Source organism: Lepus europaeus, chromosome 6, assembly GCF_033115175.1.
Source record: "Lepus europaeus isolate LE1 chromosome 6, mLepTim1.pri, whole genome shotgun sequence".
NCBI lineage: Eukaryota > Metazoa > Chordata > Mammalia > Lagomorpha > Leporidae > Lepus > Lepus europaeus.
In genome coordinates this window covers 113,999,114-114,017,121 of record NC_084832.1, presented here as the reverse complement: position 1 = coordinate 114,017,121, position 18,008 = coordinate 113,999,114, and the positions used below count along the sequence as shown (strand labels likewise).

The window sequence follows — 18,008 nt, the reverse complement described above, 5'->3', positions numbered from 1 at the left end:
GTAGACCGTTCTCTCTTCCCATAGAACATTTAGTATTGGTCAGAAAGAGCCTGATTACTTGTTAAGAACTTCGGGTTTTCCATCCACTTATTCCCGCTACTCAGTCATTTGACAGAAGTCAATTTCCTGCTCTGTTCATGGAATCTGTTCTGTCTCACAAGTCTGCTGGGCTGGCATGTAAGCCAATAACTCGCCCAGAACGAGGACTGTCTTAGTTTGGATGTCTTGGATAAAACAGTTGTGTTCGTAGTTGCAATGGATATTCTGGCATAGAGAAATACATTCGGTGTGTAAAACTGAATAGAAGGCCAAGTGTCACTTTCTCTGACGACTCTCTTCCCGTGCAGACGTTTGTGACCCACGCCTATGCCAGCGGGAATAACCTGCAGCCTGCAGAAGCGTTTGCTTCACTGTCTCTGTTTCATATCCTGGTCACACCACTCTTCTTGCTGTCCACGGTGGTCAGATTTGCAGTCAAAGCCATCATCAGGTAAGCACTGAACTATCTTGGAATTGTCTATGGATTGGTCATGGAAATAATGCATAATCAAAGTAGTAAATTTTTTAAAAAGTATGTAAAAGATCATTAAAGTCACTATGTAGAAATAATCTGTTAAAATTTTGGTATACTACCTCCCTTTTACTTACTCCATTTAAAAATTATTATTTTGAATTTAGGTAGCTTTTGACTCCTTGTTTCACTTGTTTTTATTATTGCCTCCTCATTAATATCTTACAATACATGATATTTACTGGCTATGTGATTGGCCATTGTCAGCAGTGTTCTAATTTATTTAATGATTACTTTTTTATTAGACATTTAGAATGTTTGTTTTGTCCCTAATATACCTAACATTGAAGTAAAGCCCTTTGTTTATCTTTGAACTTTCCTCTGATGACTTTCTAGATTTTGTTTCTAGAAGTGAAGATATTGGTTCCAGCAGAATGCACATCTTCAAGGCTCTTGATGAATATGGCTATGTTGCTTTTCACTGATGCTGTGGTCAGTCAAGGGATATACATTTTTAAATATGTTTTTATGAATATGGCCATAATGTTTTTCAGTAAAACAGTACCCATTTAAGTGTGCGTCAATGATGAATGAAAATGTTCATATCAAATGCATTTTCTGTTTTAATTTTAATTCAGCCAAAAAAAAAAAAAAAAGAATCCAGGCTCATAGTCTCTGCAAATGGAAACATTTGCAAGACGTAGTATGTTCCTCATTTTAATATATATATGCCTCTGTAGTGTTTCTAACAAGTGTAGATTTTTCTCACTTAAAACATCCCGGAATGTCCCGTAGGTGTTGGTAAGGTGTTCGATGGAGCAGCTCAGATGCCAGTTGGGAGTGCCGGACTTGACTCCTGGATCCAGTCCTGACTCCAGCCTTCTGCTAATGCAGACCCTGGGAGGCAATGGTTTTCCTGCCACCCGCACAGGAGCATAGGTTGATTGCCCTGGACCTTGGAGACTTTGGCCAGTAAAGAAGCAGACTGGGGACACTGCCCCTCTCTGCCTCTCAAATAAGTGAATACAGATATTAAAAAATAGATATGATATAGTAATACCATTTCCCCATCACACTTAGTAACACCAGGACGTTCAAGAATATTGTGGGGGGAAAAATTGAACTAAAAATGGTTTATTTTGATGTAAAAAATAAATTTACTCGAAATATCAGATGTATTTTGAAGTCCATGCTCATCTGTGTCTTTGAAACGTTCATGGAAAATGCATATTAAGAGAAAATTACACCAATTTCAAAATGATTTTGCCTCCAAATAAATTCACCTTTTAATTCATAAACTTTTCATGGACTTTTTGAAGCGCTCTTCTATCATGTAAACAAGTGTGTTACCAAGCCGCATTACACTGTACTGTTTATACCATATTGTATCATGTCCTAGACTGTATTATAAACAAGGCCATTTTGAAGTAGTATTGGCTTTTGGCTATATGATCTGCATAAACCTTATAAAATCTCAGCATGTTTCATAGGCAGCCATTATTACCTTTATATCTAATAATTGAAAGAAATGCCAACATGTTTCAATAATGAGGGAAAATTGAGGCCAAAAATATATGAAGTAAAGTATTGCCATTGACAGCATCATAAGGCTTTTTACAATGAGATAATTTTCCCTATGTCTAAGTATTACTGAGAAAGCTTGTCTTCAATGTTCCAGTTGGAGGCAACAGCTCACATTGGCTTTCCCAATGGCTTAATACCAGAAAACATTAAAAGGCATATGAATTATCTTACATAAATCCAGTTCTGATAGGATAGATAGTATCCTAATACAGTTTCAGTCTTATTCCCTAAAGCATGTCATTACTAACCAGCTTGCAAAAGTTAAGGCCCTCCAGTCTCATCTGGCCACATTTTCTTCTCTTATTGTCTTGCCTTTGGAAACTGCTGTTCAAATACCGAGTTTTGAAGCACCGCTTCCAAATTAGGCAGTGCCCTGGAAGGGAAGCTACTCTAAACAGTAAAGTTGATAAATGACCGGAGTCTGCTATTTCGGTCCTTATTTTCATTTTCTCCACTTAACGACTGTCCCTTTTGTGGCAGCACTTTCAATTGGAATTTGACTTCGCACTCTCAGCCGAGAACAGAACGTGGTCGATAACTTAGAACAGATAGCTCCTCTGAAATCAAGATGTTAGCACAGGGCAAAAGGACAGTAACAGTTGATTTGAAACAAGCAGACATCTGAGAGTGGTCCCCAATCCACAGTGACTAGTTCTGCTCTGATAGATCCTAGGATGGTTGAGGGTAAATAATATCCCCTCCACGTGTCCACGTAGCACCCTGTCTTCCGTACATCTCGGGGAAAATGCATTTGCTAGTTTGATAGCGACCTGATTGTAGGCTCAGTTCCACATTTTCCAAGCCCTAGGCTTAGCATAGCTGGTTTCTGTAAAATGAGTTTCAAAGGTAGATTTGTGGCTCCTACAGCGATGGCTGGTTAACAGCAGCGGCCAATCCCTTTTGCATCGTGTGCCAGTTCCGGGAACCCATGGGAGTGTTTTCCCAGTGTTGATGGGGCTCTGCATTCTTCTCTGTGCCTGGGAACCCATGACCAGGCTGTGATGCCAGTTGGCCCACAGCGAGTTGAGCAGGCTGTTATAATCGGAGACTTTGGTCATCTGATTTTTAAACCTCCTCTTTGGCACGAGGAAGTTCTAAATTTGTCCCTGCCCTCTTTTTTTTTTTTTTCTTTTTAAAAACATCTCTTTTTATTTTCATTTTTTGTTTGAATGGCAGAGACACAAATAGAGATCTTCCATCCACTGGTTCATTCCTCCAGTGTTCACAACAGCCAGGGCTGGGCCAGGCCAAAGCAAGGAGCCTGGAACTCCATTTAGGTTTACTAAGTGGGTGGTAGTGATTCCAGTACCTGAATCAGAAAGCGTTGCCTCCCAGGGTGCAACTTGATGGAGAACAGAGTAGCCAGGACTCAAACCAAGCAATCAATATGGGATGTGGGTGTCCCATGTGGCATCTTAGCACTGCTGTGCCAAATGCCAGCTCTCCCCTGTACTCCTGAATACACTCATCCATTTGGTGGGTTAGAATGGAATGCCATGTACTCCCGAATTTTTATCACACATGCGTGGGAGGGACTTGTACACTTCTCCACTGGAGGAAAATTCTATGCCATGTAAAATTCTCTGTCCAGGAAAAGGCTGTGCTTTCTTCAAAAAGACTTAGCTGGTTATCCAATGTTGCATTCACAGCATTCAGTGGATTGGACCACTTCTACTCATTTAATAAAATGGAAGAAAGAAGCACATTGTCTCCTTCTAAGTCTAGTACTGTGTGGAGAAAGTGAAGAAAAGTCACTGTTATTGAAAACCTTAAATTGAATAAGAAGGATTTTTTACAGGGTCTTGCCTCATATCTCCACTTTGGATTATTCATAAAGAAATAGCTTATGTGTCTTTTCTGGAAGATACCATGTTGAATTATTTAGAAGTAATTTGAGTTGAGGTAGCTGATGTTTGAGGTATGTGTGTCTAAAGGCATTATTTGCCAAGGAAATAGAGTGTGCTACTAATCCCTCACTCTCTCGGGAAATTTCTTTGTGTCCTCTCCTGTGGACCTCTTGGAGGAGTGCGTGCTTGGCTATTTCCACTGCATTTCCTGCAGGCAAATAAGTTGTCTCTGCTATCTATCATCACACCTACTCACCCTTAGGCCTTATCTCTGTATTTCAGTTCACAAAATGAACTACCAAAAAAACATGGCACTACCAGGAACAAAATCGGCTATTTCCAATTAATACAACACCTCTCCAAGGTACTCGGGCTGTCTAGACACCCAAAGTGAAATTTCAGAAGTGGAAAAAGAACACATAAACCGAAACCTTAACATTTTTGTGATTCATCTAAACAAATGGGAAATTCACAAGATACTGAGCAAACAGAAACGTGATCAGGATCAGAGATAGTTGCTTTCAACCCCTAGCCCTGTGATACTCATTGTTCAACCTCCAGCCTGTTACTCCATGTCACTACAGCTCAGCTTCCTCTCGTGAAAAAAGGACACAAGTAATACCATCTGCTTATGATGGCTAAGAAAATTAAATGAGATGATACATAAAACTGCAAAGCCTATTGCCTAAGTGTGCCTTTTATCAATACCTATTTTAGTAATTTATCCTCACTTTATGCTTCCCTGTTCCATGCCTCAGATAATCTTCTGTAGGTCTACATTTATTTACTTTTATTTATTTATTAAACCTCAGTCACACTGCTAGACATTAGGGATTGCAAAGGTAGACGTAGGTTCATATAGATCCACAGTCTAGTTGGAGAGATCAGGAAGGGAAATGAATTACAATATGGTGTGTGCCATGCTGGGAGGATGCTATCCACAAAATGCCACGGCCCATGGATGAGGACTCTTGAAGGTTATTGAGAAACTAGGGAGACTGCCTGGCCAATGAAGGTTTGAGGGAGGTGATTCTCCTTTGTATTTATTAAAGAAAAGGCAGTGCGTGGCCCATTGGAAGCAAAGGCGAATCAGGGAGAGCAGTATGTTCAAGGGAAAGGGATGAGTCCGTAGGTGAAAACCTTGGTATTGTTAAAGAGAATAAAAGTAGTTCTGTGTAGTTGGAGAAATGACTCTGAGGTGGAAAGTATCAAGGGATAAAGCTAGAGAATATAATCTTAACCAGCTGGTTTTTAAAATAATATTTATTAATTTGAAAGGCAGAGAGTCATGGAGGGGGGAGAGAGAGAGAGAGGTCCCTCATCTGCTGATTGACTCGCCAAATGCCTGCAACAGCAGAGGCTGCTCCAAGCTGACACCGAGATCTGGCTCCACTCCCCATACAACTTTCTGCTACTGCACATCCAGTGGGTCAGGGGTGGGGCAGCAGGTGTGACTCATGGGCAGAAGTCCCAGTCACCCACAGCAGAGACCTGGATTGAGTTCCTAGCTCTTGGCGTCAGTTTCCCTTCATTTGTAAAATTATAATAAAAGTTACTTCCCTCATTGGTATTATTTTTAACCATCCTATTCCAGGTTCCTATCCAGTTCTGCTATCTTTGACAAGGAGTATATTTGCAAAAGAGAAAAATTACAAAGGAAATGCCATGTAGTTTAGGATGACAGATTGTCTTGGTATTCCTGAGCTTTTACGATCTTAGCACTGAAAGGTTTATGTCCCCAGAAACCCTCAGTCCTGCGCAATTCTGGATGTTTGGTCATCCCAACTAACTTCCAAGTTGGTCTTGAAAAGTGACTCTTGGGGGCTGGCATTGTGGTGTAGTGGGTTAAGACACTGCTTGCGATGCTTGTATCCCATATCAGGCACCAGTTTGGGTTCTAGCTATCCCACTTTCATTTCAACCCCCTGCTAATATCCCTGGGAAAGGAGTCAAATGCTTGGTCCCTACCATCCACTTGGAAGACTCAGAAGGGGTCGGTGTCTGTCTGTCTGTCTGTCTCTCCATCTCTCGTGTGTGTGAGTGTGTGTGTGTGTGTGTCTGTAACTTTCAAATAAACTAATCTTAAAAAAATGGCTCTAGGAGGCAAGTATTCACCATAATAGTGAATGAGGGAAATGCTTATTCCTTTGGTTAATTCTTGGTTGGTGGTGGTTCTGCTGTTAAACTTTATTCTGTGTTTGCATTTTGCAGTGTTCAAAAGCTCAATGAGTTTCTCTTGAGTGATGAAATCGGTGATGACAGTTGGCGAACTGGTGAAACTTCTCTTCCTTTTGAGTCCTGTAAGAAACACACCGGAGTTGTAAGTGCTCTTGCTCATTATGGGAGCTGTGAATAGAGGACAGTCTGAACAGAATGGATGTTTAATAGGGTTGCAATCAGAAGAAACCGTAAGCTTTATTTTTGAACCCACATGGAGAAAAGTTGCTTGCTGCGTCTACAGCAAACTTCACAAATCTGAAATCCATAAACACACGTGTAAGGCTGATTCTTATAAATTATGAAAGAATTATCCCCCAAAAGGGATAATGCATGTTCATTGGAAAAAGAAATTAAGTTGTTTACCTCAGGCTTTATGTAAAAATAATAAAAAGCAAGTTTACTGCTCTTTAACCATAGTTCAGTTACATTACACTTTTTTGGTTTTAAAATGTACCAGCTAATGTATTATGTCTTTTTTTTTTTAAAGATTTATTTATTGGGCTGGCGCCATGGCTCACTTGGTTGATCCTCTGCCTGCGGCACCGGCATCCCATATGGGCGCCAGGTTCTAGTCCCAGTTGCTCCTCTTCCAGTTCAGCTCTCTGCTATGGCTCAGGAGGGCAGTGGAGGATGGCCCAAGTCCTTGGGTCCCTGCACCTGCATGGGAGACCAGGAGGAAGCACCTGGCTTCTGGCTTCGGATCGGCACAGCACCAGCCGTAGCAGCCATCAGGGGAGTGAACCAATGGAAGGAAGACCTTTCGCTCTGTCTCTCTCTCACTGTCTATAACTCTACCCCTCAAATAAATAAATAAATAAATAATTTATTTATTTGAAAGTCAAAGTTACACAGAGAGAGAGAGGTCTTCCATCTGCTGGTTCACTCCCCAATTGGCCACAATGGCTGGAACTGCGCTGATCCTAAGCCAGGAGCCAGGAGCTTCTTCCGGGTCTCCCACATGGGTTCAGGGGTCCAAAGACTTGGCCACTTTCTACTGCTTTCCCAGGCCATAGCAGAGAGCTGGATCAGAAGTGGAGCAGCCAGGACTTGAGCTGGAGCCCAAATGGGCTGCCGGCACTGCAGGTGGCGGTTTTACCTGCTACGCCACAGCGCCGACCCTGTATTATGTTTTTGATCCACCTGTCATTATTACCTGTCCTTATTTTCTGACTGTACATATTGAGTTTGCTGCCTCTGTGGCTTGAATAAAGTCATGAGATTAGAAATGAGCAGAGCTAGAATTAACACCTGAGTCTTAAACTTGTAGACCATTGCATTCATCCATGACACAAACATTTACTCCTAATCTACATGAAGTCTGGAAACATGGTCAGTACTACTTTATCATATGTTATGTGGTATATGATAGACCATTTATTTTGTATTTCCTGTTGTTTACTGACATATTGGCTACTCTGTACTTTGTACCAAATCCTAGGGATTTGTGGCTGTGAACAAGGCACATGAGATCCTTCCTCTCATGGAATCTGTTTTCTTAAGATAGGAGTCAGGTGCAAAAAAAAGTTTAAAAAAATTTATTACAGTACATTTTAGGTACTCTGTTACCCCAGATCAGGGATATCTGTCCTTTTGAGACTGGTTTATTTCACTAAGTATAATGGTTTCCAGTTGCATCCATTTTGTTGCAAATAGACATTTTAAGATTTGATGATTGTTTACAGCCCTTGTCTCTTCTTTTGAGGAGCAGTTATATTTTTTTCTTCATGCTATTTTTTGAACATTTTATTTAGTATATTGTTAAACTTACAAGTATTAAATAAACTGAAAATACATTTTGGGAATAGGAGAGGAAGGAGGAAGAAGGATTGGAGAATGGGCAGTAAGGAGGGTGGAGTGGGAAATATCACTATGATCCTAAACTCTTTGAAATACCTGAAACTTGTATAACAAATAAAATTTTAAAAAATAAAGATAATTTCACTGCATGAAGAAGACATAAGAGGATACTGGAGAATACATGTGAAGCTTAAAGCAGGGTGGTCATTTCCCAGAGGTTCCCTCTGAAGAGCAGCCTTTGAGCTGAGCCATGAATGAAGAGATGGTACACATCCTGCAAAGATCTGAGAGAAGCACACTTGAGGCAGGAGAACTAGAGATGTGACGACCCCGAGGTGGGAAGTAACTTGATATATTTGAGGGACAGAGGAGCATTATGACTGGAACCTGGCAAGGAAGGGGACGATTAGGTGGGTAATAACAGGTGGAGAAAAGTTTGGATTTTCTTGACCTGCAGCAGCAAACCATTGGAAGACTTTAAAGTATGAATTAATGTAATTTTGTTTATTTTTTTAAAAAGTTGCTTTGGCTACTGTGGAGAGAAAAGTCAGTGGGGACAAAGAGTGTACCAGGTCAATCAGTAAAGAGGTCATTATGATCATGTAGATGGGAGATCATGATGGTTAGAATTAGTGTTTGTTATGGATGCAATAGACATTGTGAACAGGTGAAGTTACGCTAATAAAGACTTGGAATAGTTTGTATGGAGGAGAGGAGGGAAAAAGAGAATTCAAGGAAGAGTTGTGGGTTGGTTGTTGGCTTAACTATTGGGTGGATGGGTTAGCTGTGAACTGAAATAGGGAGGCTGAGAAGCAAGTAGATTGGTGGTTAGGTTAAATCAAGAGGTATATTTTGCACATGATAAATTTGAGATACTTAGTGACATCAAAGAAGAGACATCGGCAATGGAAATGTAAATTGATGAGTCATTAGCCATTAGATTATTATTTACATCAGTGGAACTGTGACTGTCCTGGAATCCATATCTGAAAAAGTCCAAGGAAATTCTTTAAAATTAGCATGTATCTTCCTAGCAGTAATGTAGAAAGATGCACATTCCAAAATGAGTCATGTAATAAGTTAATAATTGTTCATGTTACTATTGGAGAATGATATGCGATCCAACAAAAATGCACATACAATCTTCTAACTGGAATTGATTGGAACTTGGAAAGCCTTACCAGGAATTCAGTCTATATTAAATTTTTCATCACATCATGTTTAAAACTACTAAAAATAGTTAAACCAAACACTTGGCTATATTTAAACTACTGTTTTCTCTTGATTTTCTGGAGTTATGTTTTTACTCTCAGTTGTTTTATTAAGCAGGTGTGGTTGTGTCTGAGAAAGAAGTACCACCCAAACTTCTACACACTGGAGTATCAGTATCTTACAATGCTGGCTTGCTATTGTGTGGGTAGGGACCTAAAGGCAAGAATATATTAAAGACTATCTCTATTTTTAGACAGCCAGAAAATCAATATTTTATTAGAACCAGCCTTGTCACACGTTAGAAAATTCTAGACTACCAAAGAACACATGAGATCATCTTTCAGAGATGTGTGGATGACCAGAGTGAGTGACCTCAAGAAAGGAGATGCAGGAGGTCAAGTTCATGGAGTTAGATAAATCTGAAAAAATTTTCATACGAAATAAGGGATAGCAGAAAAATTGAACTGAGAAAAGGTTTTTGGAAGGAAAAATGGATCCCCTTCAAATGCATCCAATATCTTCAGGGTTATTGAAACCAGACTGGACTTGTGATGTCTTTTAGGGTCATTCATCACTGCTGATGGGCCAAACCACAAACGACAAACTTTTTTAGATGGAGTGAAAAATGCTGTGTGTTTGAAAATAACACTCATGGAAACTGCTTCTTGAGATGCTATGTATTTTGTAAAAGCTTAGAGTTAAGTGGTTTGGCTGTAGCATCTCCATGGAGAATTAGTGACAATCTAGAGCCAACGTCTCTTCAGATTACATCTGTGGAGCTCTAGCTCAAACCTCTGTCAACACATCTCCTCTTCCCACCCTTTCCTCCGTTCTGTGAAGAGCATGAGGTCATTCCTTTTGGACCTCTGGGCAAAACTGCTATAGAATTAGACTCTAGAATATAGTGAATTTTTTATTTATTTATTTTTTTTGACAGGCAGAGTGGACAGTGAGAGAGAGAGAGAGAGACAGAGAGAAAGGTCTTCCTTTGCCGTTGGTTCACCCTCCAATGGCCACCGCGGCCAGCGCGCTACGGCCGGCGCACCACGCTGATCCGATGGCAGGAGCCAGGTGCTTCTCCTGGTCTCCCATGGGGTGCAGAGCCCAAACATTTGGGCCATCCTCCACTGCACTCCCTGGCCACAGCAGAGAGCTGGACTGGAAGAGGGGCAACCGGGACAGAATCCGGCGCCCAGACTGGGACTAGAACCCGGTGTGCCGGCGCCACAAGGTGGAGGATTAGCCTGTTGAGCCACATCGCCGGCCTAGAATATAGTGAATTTTTTATGTGTAGGTGTAGACCTGTTCTGTGGAAGATATACCTATCCCCAAGAACAGTAGCTTTCCACAGCATCTCGTGTGGGGTACTTCCAAGGATGTCTGAGTGCTGTGAGAAGTACAAAGAACACATACTCTCTGTTTTTAAGGTAGAATGTGTTTTGCATTTTCTATGTGATAGAACCACTGCTAATACTTTTTTTCCTATTTTCTGATTGACTTTTTAAAATCTGTGCATTTAGTTGTGTGGAGCCTAGGAATGTACTATTCAATAGTTTTTATTTTCTTTTGATACTCCAATTGTTAGAAATTAGAAAAGCAATTTCTTATTTGGATTAAATTATTAATGATTCAAGGACATTCCTAATTTCCATAGTAGATCTCTGTGGATTTTTAAAAAGCTAAACCTCCAATTCCAGACCCCCTCCCAAAAGTTTTATAATCCTAGAATCCCTTTTGCTTTTCTAGGGTGTTTAGCAGTTTTAAAATGCATCAGTATTTAGCCTTCAAAATTTCTCTAATGTATTTAAGGCAGACAGATAATTACATTGAAATAGTTATTCACTAGGTTCCTGAACAAATTCTGATTATATTTTTTTTTTCAAATTAGAGGTGTAGAGAGCTAAATTTTCTTTTCTTTTTAAAAAATTTATTTGAAAGGCAGAGCGACATAGGCAGAGAAGAGAGAGAGAGCGCGCACGCGACCGACCGAGAGACCAAGAGATATCTTCCATTTTCTGGTTTACTCCCTTGATGGCCTATGCCAGGCTGAAGCTAGGAGCCAGCAGCTTCATCCTGTTCTCCCAAATGAGTGGCAGAGGCCCAAGCACTTGGGCCACACTTTGCTGCCTCCTGGGAGCACTACCAGGAAATGGAGTAGTAGCTGGGATGCAAACTTGTGCTTTAATGTGGGGTGCTTATGTCACAAGCAGCATCTTAACCCACTGCACCACAACGCCAGTCCCCAGAGCTGAAGTTTCTGTATTCGCCTTCAAAATGTATCTCCACGTTCTATGTGGAATTAGACTCAAAATTAGAAAATGACAAATTTCTAGTTATAGTCTAACTTCACTTCAAATATGTGAACAGTTGGCATCCTGCTTATGATGGATGAGTTAGTCTGTTGACAAGGAATAGAATTAGGACACTTGAGATAGAATCAATCATTCCATAATACTTATGATGTACATCATTGGCCAGAAAATCATAAATGTTGATGTGCTTGTCAACCTACAGTAGATTCTTGAGTGATGTGTAGCTTACTATGATTTCTGTGAGTGTATCATGTTCAAAAATGCTCATAACTCAGAACATGATGCATAATGACGCTAGAATGTTTATACATCCTCTCATTTAACAAGTGAGTTAACCTGATCATCTTTTGACAGGACATAGATGTTTTAAAAATAGTTAGAGATTTTCAAAAGTGGAGGAGCCCAAAATCAAACCAGGCACTTAATATATGATGTGAGAACCCTCAGTGGCATCTTAACCACTACACCAGATGCCCATTTTTTTTTTTTTGCTACCTGAATATATTCACTTATATCACTGGAAAAAGCATATGCAAAGTTTAGTTTTGGAATTAGTACTTTAATTTCCATCATGTCTTCCTATTTTCATTTTTCTTAAGAGACATGTGACTTAGCTTTAAAACTATAACAATATTTGTTTCATTGTGTATTTTTTCTTTGGAGAAACCATTGAGACGATTCAAATACTACATCTACTTTAACTTTACAATTTGTTCGTGGAATTTAAGCAGAGAATTAGCAATGTGTGTTGATGTTCTCTAAAATCAATTTGTCTCATAAAGCTTCAACTTGCGTTCTTTTCCATTTGGAATGCAGCAACCAAAAACTATAAACAGGAAGCAGCCTGGAAGATATCACCTGGACAGCTATGAACAGTCCACACGACGTCTGCGTCCCATGGAGACGGAAGATGTTGCGATAAAGGTTACTTTCTTCTGGATTCTTAGATGGGTAGAAATAGAGATGGCATTAGTTTATCCTGAAGTTCTGCAGAAGAAGCCTAAATTGTGTCTTCAATGTCACTTTACAGTGGTGCTTAATTCTTAAGCCCATCAGAATGTTTTTTAAATGTTTTATCATTCTTGGTTCTTCCTCATCTCCCCACCACAGTTTTTGCTCCAGCAGTATGAATTTTTCCTCTGATTCTTTGTTAGAAGCTGAGATCCAACTAAGGATTTCCGCAAGTCCACTTAGGTTGATCTATTAGGTAAATGGATTTATAGAGAGCACCAATGCTATAAATCCAATTTTTAAGGAAATAGATATTAATTATTTTGAACCTAGAAAAGCTTAGACCAATGCATTCACTGAGCTTCCAAATAACTGCCTTTGATCTCATTTCAAACTTGATGTACATGGTCTTGATACTTGCAGAAGCCAAAATCTCTGGACATTAATGCCACCATTAGAAAAATGAGCTACAGTGTCTACTCCAGGCTCCTTAACTGCCCTGCATGCCCTGGGCCACTCAGCGGCAGAAGAAGACTTGGTGGTGCATGTATAGTAGAGCCAAGAACTACTTTTAATTCTCTCCTTGGTACCTGACACAATGCCTGTCCCACACTAGCCATGTCACAATTGAGCAGACTTTTAATTGGATGGAATAAGTTAGTGCTAGCCCTACAGCTGCTGGTAACTGGATATGTGAACTTTGGACAAGTTGATTTCCCACCCTGCATCATGGTTGGTAGATGTGCCTTTTTAGTATGGCCGTTTGGAGGATAAAATGATACAGCATATGTGAATTAAATGGCGCTCTCGTGGTCCTTAACTTTGGCTGTACATTAGCTTTTCAAATATGAAACTTAGGAACCATTTTTAAATAGGTCTAGGAGCGGGCATTTAGCTTAGTAACGAAGATATCCACGTCACACATTGGAGTGCCTGGGTTCAATTGCCTGCCTGTTTCTGGGTCCAGTTTGCTGCCATGCAGACCCTGGGAGACAGAGATGATGGCTGAAATAATTGGATTCCTGCCACTCATCTGGGAAACTTGCACTGAATTTCTGGCTCCTGGCTTTGGCCCTGGTCCATCCTCTGCCATAGCAGGCATTTGGGGAGTGAACACCTCTCTGTACACTTGTGTGTGTGTGTTCGTGTATGTACACATGCGTGGCTCTTAAATAAAAGGAATATAATGGTTCTAATAGTTCCCTAGGCAATTATAATGTGTGAACTGGTGTGAACTACCAGGCTGTGACAGTTTAAACAAGAGGACACCTGCCTGTCAAAAAAAAAAAAAAAGAGACCAGAAAGCATCCTCTATGATGTTACTTCCTAAATATGCCCAGATTATATAGTAGTAACTATATAAAAAAAGCATAGTTCCTTAATATTCATACTTTATGATATAGTAGGAATCTAAAAATGTTTTCTGTATGTGTCTTTTTAAATTGATGTTTACTTGGAAGTTAAAAAAGACTCGTTTTTTTCTCTAGCATTGGCCCTTAAACACAAAACAAAAGCAACAGCTGCTTCTAAGTGGCCTCTAGCTTGCTGTGCCTCGGAATGGCCTCCACATTTCCAGGGTCACCTTGAATTCCAACTAATGCTTTATTTGTGGCGATAATTCCAAAGCTGTTAATGACATAGTTACCTTTTTAAAACATATTTTACTGTGAAATAATCATGGTACATAAAATACATAATTATATTGCTAGCTCCTTTAGAAAACGTCCCCAACAACCACATTCTCTGCTCTCTTCTACCTTTCTCCTGGGATATAATTGCCACCTGATTTTAAGATTTTTATTTTTTTTAAAAAAACAGAGAACATCCATTGGTTCACTCCATAAATGCTTGCAATGCCTGGGGCTGCGCTGGGCTGGGGCTCAATCCAGGCCTCCCAAGTGGGTTTAGGCAGGAGCCTAAACACATCCTGTTTAGTACCTTAGCTGAAAATCCACTAATGCACCATCGCTCCATGTGCACAGCTGCCCCCCCTTCACACTTGGTCACCACTGGAAATTGCTCCTCCCCAGAGATCTTATTCCATTATGAGTGGGTCACTGATGACACAGTGCTGATCGCCTGGCTTTCTCAGGCATCTGCCTTCATGGTCACTGTTGGTTTTAACCTTCTTGAAAACTCCAGTGTCTTGAGTCCCTTCTTTTTCTCCCTATCCTCCAGTCTTCAGCAGATCAGCCTTGTGTGTTCTAAGACCGGGCTGCTGAGTGGTGTGGAGAAAATGACCCAATGGCAGGTTGGCATACCCACAGATGTATCATCTCCGACCTCAGCTGACCTGTACCAGTTCTTGGCAACACTTCTGCTTGCCTCTCATTGTCATTATTTTCCATCACCTGCAGTAGCTGTCCCACCACCAGCAGTCTCTTCCTGCCTTCAATGTCCCCTTTAACCTCCTCTTTCTGTGGATAACCATGGTCCTATTCACTGAAGACTTTGAGGCCCTTTCTCAATGCCATGCTGACCCTCTTCCAAACTCAACTATTCTTTGACTCCTTCATCCTCTCTGGGATCCTTAGCCTCTCGGGCTGTATAATTTCTGCCAGTGTCATTTGCCTTTTAGCCACAGTATCTTAAGCCTCTGCCCTGGCCAGCTGTGTTCATGACTTCCAACAATATATTTTATGGTTTCCTGGTCTTGGGCCTGTTCTCACTCTAGCTCTTTATGCAGCAATGCCTTTACTGATATTCAAAATCTAGCAAAAAAGGCATTTGCTTCCAAAAAGTTTTTAACTTAGTCTAAAAAAAACTGATCTCCCTTCCGAGCTGCTATAGTATGTATTGTCTGTTTTCTCCATCTGTTTTGGTACTTTGCCAATACTGTCTGTTCTTGTACTTACCTTTAACAGTGGGATGCAGTCCAGAAAATGTGTCATGCCATAAGGCACTTTTGTCTATGATTGTAGTAAGATCATAGAGTGTGCTTACACAAATGGAGAGGCTAGGATGCCGTGAGGCTATATAATCCTGAGAGGCCGCTGTTGGGTATGTGATCTGTCATGGACCAAAGCATTGCTATGTGGCACATGACTGTCCTTCTTTGTGTGGTTTACTGACTCAAGTGATTGCCGACTCCAGGGAAGTGGGGGATGATGGATCATCCATTCTTTGTAGTCTACACAAATCCTAGCACAATGCCTCATGGGGAGTGGGCAGACGTTTGTAAAGCAATTGCTAATTCTGCCCTTTCATGCCACCCTCTTTCCATGCCTAACTATGAGATGGAAATTGTTAAATATTAGGCCATACCTTTTACAAGCTAGAGAAAGCCTACACACATGGAAGAACACAGTCTCACTCTTTCAAGCAGAGTGTTTCACTCTTTAAGTTGTTCATTCAATGGACAGCTTTCTAAGGGGTGTATGTAGTTACAACACAGATGTCACCAATCCATCCTACAAAACTCCTAAATAATAATGAGCTTAGTTCATCACTTGTGGTTTTGAAATGAAATGTTAACTTCTGAGGAAAATGTATCTTTGTATTCTTCTGGTTTTTCAAGCCCCTTCCCTCTCTGTAACAGTGTCTATTCCATCCTCCTAATTGTTGGGTTCTGCTTTCTTTTCATTTCCCATTTTGGTAAGTCTTTTTTTTTTTGGGGGGGGGGACGGGCAGAGTTAGACAGTGAGAGAGAGAAAGGTCTTCCCTCCATTGGTTCACCCCCAAAATGGCCACTACGGCCAGCGTGCTGTGCTGATCTGAAGCCAGGAGCCGGGTGCTTCTCCTGGTCTCCCATGCGGGTACAGGGCCCAAGCACTTGGGCCATCCTCTACTGCCTTCCCGGACCACAGCAGAGAGCTGGCCTGGAAGAGGAGCAACGGGAACAGAACCAGCGCCCCAGCCGGGACTAGAACCAGGAGTACCATGCCATAGGTAGAGGATTAGCCTAGTGAGCCACGGCGCTGGCCGGTTTTTGTAAGTCTTAAAACTATCAAGGGCTGGATGGTTGATGCAGTGGTTAAGACACTGCTTGAGACATCCAGACCAAATCTGTGCCCGAGTTTCAGTCTTGCCTCCACTTCCTATCCAGCTTCCTGCTAAAATGCACCTGAGAGGCAAAAGCTGATAGTCCTGACAAATGTAGGAGACCTGAGTTGAATTCCAAGCTCCTGACTGCAGTCTGGCCCACTGATGGTTGTTGTGGGCTTTTGGCAAGTGCAGCAGTGGATGGAAGTTTCTGTCTCTTTCTCTCTTTCTCTGTGTGTGTGTGTGCCTATTTCTTTGCCTTTCAAATAGTGAAAATAAACGTTTAAAAAGCTCTCAAGTCCACTTGAAGCCCATTAAAAGAATAGATTGCTTGGCTGGTGCCGTGGCTCAACAGGCTAATCCTCCGCCTTGCAGCGCCGGCACACCGGGTTCTAGTCCCGGTTGGGGTGCCGGATTCTATCCCGGTTGCCCCTCTTCCAGGACAGCTCTCTGCTATGGCCCGGGAAGGCAGTGGAGGATGGCCCAAGTCCTTGGGCCCTGCACCCACATGGGAGACCAGGAGAAGAACCTGGCTCCTGGCTTCGGATCAGCAAGATGCGCCGGCCGCAGCGGCCATTGGAGGGTGAACCAATGGCAAAAAGGAAGACCTTTCTTTCTGTCTCTCTCTCTCATTATCCACTCTGCCTGTCAAAAAAATAAGAAATAAAAATTTAAAAAAAAAAGAAAAGATAAAGAATAGATTGTTTGGGATAAATTTAGCGTCTATGACCTTGACTGAAGGCAGACAATCATGGCAGCACATGTTGCTGCGCCTTTGTTTTATTTTTCCCTCCCCCTCATTTTTTCTTTTACCTTCAATGAACAGTGATACATCTACACAGTTAGGAAACTCATTCATTACTAAATCTTCCTTCTCGCTTAACAAAGTTATTTTATTGGATTAAGTTAGTAGTTATTTCAGTTCTTTACTCGTACCACCAGGATTCTGGAAGCTGTGAAACGCTAATCAATGAAGCAGTAAGCAGCTATCAATGTTGGGATATCAGTGGGAAAGATTTGAGGTGACTACTTTTGAAATGGGCCCATAGATAACTGATACAGACTGGGGAGGATTGCTGTGATTTTTGCATTGTTCATAGTAGCACTAATGAAAGACAGTCCTTTCACTTCCATTCTTTTTCAGTTTTCATGTATAACACTGAATAGTTATAATTCTTTTTTTTTATAATGTATCATTTTTTATTCATCAGGTTTTTTTTTTTTTTTTGGACAGGCAGAGTGGATAGTGAGAGAGAGAGACAGAGAGAAAGGTCTTCCTTTTTGCCGTTGGTTCACCCTCCAATGGCCGCCGCGGTAGTGCACTGCGGCCGGTGCACCGCGCTGATCCGATGGCAGGAGCCAGGTGCTTCTCCTGGTCTCCCATGGGGTGCAGGGCCCAAGGACTTGGGCCATCCTCCACTGCACTCCCTGGCCACAGCAGAGAGCTGGCCTGGAAGAGGGGCAACCGGGACAGGATCGGTGCCCTGACCGGGACTAGAACCCGGTGTGCCGGCGCTGCAAGGCGGAGGATTAGCCTAGTGAGCCGCGGCGCCGGCCTGAATAGTTATAATTCTAAAGGAGAAGTTCACTGCT

General features: G+C 41.4%; 1 protein-coding gene across 5 annotated transcripts in view; it reads left to right on the top strand.

Moving 5' to 3' along the window:
- ABCC9 (ATP binding cassette subfamily C member 9) overlaps positions 1-18,008 on the top strand; it is a 154,058-nt gene that overhangs the window by 55,712 nt on the left and 80,338 nt on the right. For all 5 annotated transcript variants that reach the window (XM_062194922.1, XM_062194923.1, XM_062194919.1 and 2 more), the window contains exons 15-17: positions 348-490; positions 6,154-6,262; positions 12,300-12,407. In XM_062194922.1, the coding sequence (XP_062050906.1) occupies positions 348-490; positions 6,154-6,262; positions 12,300-12,407 (360 nt within the window). The remainder of the gene's footprint in view (positions 1-347; positions 491-6,153; positions 6,263-12,299; positions 12,408-18,008) is intronic.